The 6,000-nt window shown below is 41.9% G+C and overlaps 1 protein-coding gene across 1 annotated transcript; it reads right to left on the bottom strand.

The window, feature by feature from the left end:
• Positions 1-883: 883 nt before the first annotated feature.
• LOC5563647 (nucleolar protein 12) lies at positions 884-1,916 on the bottom strand. The gene is made up of 2 exons (XM_001647840.2): positions 1,712-1,916; positions 884-1,652 (listed from the first exon to the last, which is right to left on the bottom strand). Exons 1-2 carry the CDS (start codon positions 1,792-1,794, stop codon positions 923-925), a joined length of 813 nt encoding a protein of 270 aa, XP_001647890.2. The 5' UTR covers positions 1,795-1,916; the 3' UTR covers positions 884-922.
• Positions 1,917-6,000: the final 4,084 nt, after the last annotated feature.

Raw genomic sequence — 6,000 nt, 5'->3', positions numbered from 1 at the left:
TGACAGTTCTTCCTTGAAAATGACAGACCCGTGTTAGCATCGGTCCTCCACCGATGTAAACAAATGCATAGACGGACCTGTCACATGAAAAGGCCTATTCTACACTGTGTTCGATATGGACACATCCGCGCAACTTACTCGTTTGACTGCCGATAAGCCATTTTACGAGACGTTCGAATGACGTTTTCTGGCGGGCCGCTCATTGTTGTTGTTCAAAAAACTAGCCTGATATCTGAATGGCGCTGGTCACATTTTTGTTGGCGATGACGTCCCCGTCTCTTTCAGCGCATGGTTCTACTCGGTTTACATGTATTATGTTACCTGTAAATGAAAAATATCTTCTCTGCCTGCTGATTTCAATTTTACATGCGAAAATTTAAAACTTTGTTACACTGCCACCAGCGCCATTGTTGAATAAGCTCCTTAAAAATGTAGCGCTAGAAGAAACGTAAATAAATCGGCCCGCCAGAAACTTTCAAAGCTGGTAAACAAACGAAAACCATATGATTCGAAACGTCTCATAAAATGGCTTATACCGAAATTTAATAGAGATGTTCAAAACAAAAAACGAAGATCTACTGAAGGAGATTTGTCGATTTGTAAATGAGTGTCGATTGAATATCTGACACCACTAACGGACAACAACCCAGGAGCAGGGCATATAGTCAATGACACTAGCCCTTCACAGCGCGACAGACAGTTTGTCAGTCGCGACCAGAGTTAAGAAGAAGAAGAAGAAGAGCGAGTTATCCGATGTTGAACGCCAAAGTGATCCGTCACTGTGGGTGATCCGTAACTGTGTGGGCATGGTATTTTTTGGCGTTATGAAATTTGTGAACAAACCCGCTGAGGGCTGTGCAGCTGCTTAAATAAACGACGTGGATTATTTTTATTCTTTATTTTTAACATTAAACTCTATACACTAATCTCTTCCACCACCTCGCTTCTTTCCCTGTTTGACCCCGTCTTGCAGTTTACCCCTTCGCTTCAGGTGTTTGGTCTTGAAGTGGCGCACCCTGCGGGAATCCTTTAGCTGCTTCTGCTGCTGCACCCGCACCGACCTCTGGAAGGCTTTGCTCTTCTGCATCGACTTCTGCGCGTGCCGTTTAAGCTTTTTGTTCAGCTCTTTCTTGGAGCGAACACCGTCCAAGTTGAGAACCGGTCCGTGGCGTTTCTCCTTTCCGCTGGCGGCTGGTGTCACTTTGTCTTCCGGTTCATCTTGATCATCTTCGGAATCGTTGCTTGGCTTGGATTTCTTCTTTTTCGGCTTCTCTCCTTCCAGTTCCATGCCTGGAACAGTATCGATGTCTTCCCCGTCACTTGAGGATTGATCTTCCTCTTGCTCCTCGTCAGTTTCCTCCTCATCGCGGACAACGGCACTGTTCTCCCCAATCCAGTTGTTCTGTTTAGCCAAATCCGTGGTGGATAATTCAACAACCTTCACCGTTACATTCTCGGTATCGTATTCGTCTTCCTCGCGATCCGCAGCGCTCAACTCCGGAATCGGCTTGTATGAGTGGTAGAGCTTTTTTACATTGTCCTTTGCCTCGTGTCGAATGCGGCGTACTTCTTCCTTAAGTTTGCGTTGGAGATCGCCCTGTGCCAGTTTCTTCCGGTGCTCTTTTCGTTTGTGAAAACCAGTGAGGAATTCCCTGAAACCGATACGTGTTGAATGGAAACGTTGCGAATCGAAAGGGGAATTTGAACTTACTTTCGCTTGTTGGGATCAAACACAAGTTCGGTTTTCCGCTTAACGAAGGCGGGTTTGTTGCCGCTTTCTGATTTGCGTTTCATTTTTACAGTCAAAAACCGGAGAAACAATTGTTCAGGATTTATAAAAAAGTGCACTTTATTTTTTGAGAACACATGCCGAAAGCAACACTCGCATTTGAAACCAAAACAACGCAAATGACAGTTCAAGCGTTAGTGTTCTACCGTTAGTTAATTTTGTCGGAATTTCAAGAGCAATAATTGAAAAAGGCTTTAAGTCCAAAATGGTAAATGCATTGGCGGAGGTGGTATACGCAACGAGGTATGCCTCAATCACACCTGGTACGTTGAAGTACTGTGCGAAAAGATAGGACCATAAACGGTCAATGAATGGTTTCGCTACCGAAATTACTTGAGCTGTACCAGGTCCGTCCCACTCGGGCTCAGATTGGGTACCACTTCTAGTACTGCATTTGGTCCCTCGGTAGTGCAAAAGGTACCCAAGTTTGACAGATCGAAGTACATTTTTCACGGCATTCTAGATTACCTTATGAGCCATAAAATGTCGGGCAACTGCAAGGAAGCATGGAGGTCTTTAATTTGTCTTTGGCTGTACGCTGCTGAGCAGTAGAGCTAATTTCATAACCTCGGTAACGCCCGCCATACAAATTAAATGGAGATGTCACTTTTCTGTACGGAAAAATGTGCCGCTCAACTATTCCGCAAGTAAAAGTGACACTTCGCTCATGCTGGACCAGTTGTCGAAATGAAATATTTTCCTAGTTTGATTTTCATCAATGAGATTTTTAATCGTTGATTTTTTCTGCTGTTTATTAGTTTAGAAATGTAGCTCGAAGATCTATAACGAAACAAAATACACTTTTTAGCAATGAGGAAGTCATGTCCGTGTTACAATATTATTCTCGATGCCGAGCAAAATCAGCACTGCTGGTCTGCTGCCAAATCATTCCATTTTTCTTCCGCTTATTTCTCTATAAAGGATCACTAGTTCAATCCATAATTGAATCCCTTTTCATTGCTTTTGAAACCTTCGCCTGGGAGTCTCAAATGCACTGTCAAATTGAGATTTTCTCATGAAAAGACGCAGTGCAGATGTGATCGTTTGAGCTAGTACGTTGCTACATGAGATCTAAACAAATGTGTCTCGCAATAGCACGTTCTCAAGCGCACGGTTATTTTTGTGCGCTCATGGCAAGGGATGGGGCCCATTCACAAATTTCATAACGCTGGAGGGGGTGGGTGGGTGTCCAAACGATATTACGGCCCATATAAAAACAGAATAATATTCATACAGCGTTACAAAGGGGTGGGTGGGTGTCAAAAATTGCCAATTTTAGCGTTATGAAATAAATGAATGAGCCCATGGTACACAAATTATGTCACGCTAAATTTCAACTTTGTCGACCCCCTCCCCCCCTTTGTCACACTTTTGGCTCGACCCCCCCCCCCTGGAGCGTGACGTAATTTGTGCATGACCCCCAAGCTGATCTCAAAGCTCTTGATGTGAAGTGCGTATACATGATGTCTGCTTTACGTTTCAGGTGCATACCACGCATTCGGAAGGGCATTTCCCTTATTAGGCTCATTTGGTCGTTGGTCACAGCCCATGTGTTGATGGGTTCGATATGTAGGATCTCAGGTGCTCAGGTGTGTGTGGAGGCCTTTCTGAGCGATCGTGTTCAGGCTTAGTACCAGAAATAGACAGATAATCTGTGACACGCACCGAACCAGTGGTCAAAACTATACAAAACAATTATATATATATTAGAGTGGTTCAAAAAATCGTTTTTGCTCCACACCGCTCATTCGATTTTAGACCAAATTCTGAGTGTCCTCCCAAAATTTGAGCTCATTTGGATGAAAACTGAGACTGCACAAGCCTTTTAAAGTTTGTATGGGAATTACTATGGGAAAAGCAAGCAATTCAATCAATCGGTCATAGTGTTTGTCCATGTGCTCTTGGGGATTAGACTTATGTTGTATTGAGGGTCTTGGCTCGTTTGTAGTGAAGACACGAACACGTAACGTAACGAACAAACTAGCTTTATTGATAACACGTCTTAACTGGTTGGAGTATTGGGATGGAATAGCTTGTTAGGAAAAATAACAGAGGGCGGTTGCTTTGATAGTAACACCTAGGGTTAGGGCGATTGCTACTATGTTAATACCCCCTCTCAATCGGCCATTCCTATTTGGCAACATAGCTCATCTAGTCGTTTCTGGTCCATTGGCTTCGTGAACATATCTGCTAGCTGATGCTGAGTTGCAACATGTTCAATCTTCAGACGTCCATTCGCAATATGATCACGCAAGAAATGGTGCTTTATGTCGATGTGTTTCGATCGTTTCGATTCAAAGTTCCGGGCCATTCCGATACATCCTTGATTATCTTCGTAAATAACGAAGGCTTCGTCCTTTTGCTTCAGTTGTAGATCTTCAAGTACCCCTGCTATCCATATTCCTTCTGACGCTGCGGAACTTAAAGCTACATATTCAGCTTCGCTGGACGAAGTAGCAACTGTAGTCTGCTTCTTGCTTGACCAAGACACGAGATTTCCAAACACCTTAAACACATAGCCGCTCACCGACTTCCTGTCCAAAGTATCCGATGCCCAGTCAGCGTCTGCATAACCGATCAAAATTTCCGCATTATTGTTTCGCTTAAACTCCAAATGCCTTGACTTCCTTCCCTTCAGGTAGCGTACCACTCTTTTCAAACATTTCCAGTGAGATGATGAAGGTTTCTGTTGAAAACGCCCCAGATAACTAACGGGAAAACACAGGTCTGGTCTGGTACACAGCATTATATACATTATGGTACCCAGCAGTTCACGATACGGTTCATTTGTAGATTCTCCATCTTCGTGCAGCAAAAGTCCTTTTTCAAGTGGTGTTTTAACTGGATTACAATCCGACATTTGGAAACGATTCAACATCTTTTCAATATTTGACACTTGCGATAAACGTATTCTGGTGCGATCCTCGTTATATTCCAGCTTGATTCCCAAGAAATGGTTAGCTTCTCCACAATCTGACATGGCAAAAACAGACATCAACTGCTTCTTGAGTTTCAAGATTGACGATTTCTTCCTACCAGCGATCAGCAGGTCATCTACGTAAAGCACGATGTAGATCTCATCTCCAGGTAGAATTCTTGTATATAAACAATAGTCATGCATTGATCGTTTGAATCCTTGTTCCAACAGCTTCTGGTTGAACTTCTCGTTCCAACAACGCGGGGATTGTTTCAACCCGTATAATGACTTGACTAATCGACATACAGTGTTTGGTGGTGCATCGACGCCATCTGGAATTTCCATGAAAATCGTTTCCTTCAATTCTCCATGCAGGAAAGCCGTTTTCACGTCCATTTGATGGAAATGAAAACCTTGTTGGATGCCGGCTGACAGTATGATCCGAATTGTGGTTAACTTCGCAACGGGCGCAAATATTTCGTCATAGTCCAGTCCTTGTTTCTGAAGAAAACCTTTAACAACCAGTCGGGCTTTACATCGTACTGGCTGACCGTTTACGTCCTCCTTCACTCGGAAAATCCATTTTGACTTCAACGGTTTAACACCTGCCGGACAGCTCGTGAAGTACCACACGTGATTCTCATCCATCGAACGAAGCTCGTCTTCCACCGCTTTCAGCCAGACTTTTCGATCGGGGCGGCCATTGATTTCAGCGAATGTCTCGGGGGCATCTGGTAGAAGTAAACTGGCAGAAGTTGCTCTATACCCAGTTAAGTAATCTAACAACTTACCGGGTAACCTGCGCTCCCGTCCGCTGTGCCTCGACTCTTGTATCGGTCGTTCTGTTTGCAGAGGGAGCGCGTCGCTGAACTCTTCTTCCGGTTCACTTTCACGAGCATCGACTTGCTCATGATTATCAGGGACAGCAACGTCTTCGTTCTGGGCTTCGCTTTCCGCCTCGACTTCAACTTCACCTTAACGATTTTTTGAACCACTCTAATATATATATATATATATATATATATATATATATATATATATATATATATATATATATATATATATATATATATATATATATATATATATATATATATATATATATATATATATATATATATATATATATATATATATATATATATATATATATATATATATATATATATATATATATATATATATATATATATATATATATATATATATATATATATATATATATATATATATATATATATATATATATATATATATATATATATATATATATATATATATATATATATATATA

This window comes from Aedes aegypti, chromosome 3, assembly GCF_002204515.2.
Source record: "Aedes aegypti strain LVP_AGWG chromosome 3, AaegL5.0 Primary Assembly, whole genome shotgun sequence".
Taxonomy (NCBI): Eukaryota; Metazoa; Arthropoda; class Insecta; order Diptera; family Culicidae; genus Aedes; species Aedes aegypti.
The sequence above is the reverse complement of the archived record's forward strand: the minus strand, read 5'-3'. Positions and strand labels throughout refer to the sequence as shown.

Coding starts and splice junctions, on each gene's coding strand:
- LOC5563647 (XM_001647840.2), bottom strand. CDS start 1,794: ATGAAACGCAAATCAGAAAGCGGCAACAAACCCGCCTTCGTTAAGCGG. Junction 1,653..1,711: donor TTTGATCCCAACAAGCGAAA/GTAAGTTCAAAT, acceptor TATCGGTTTCAG/GGAATTCCTCACTGGTTTTC.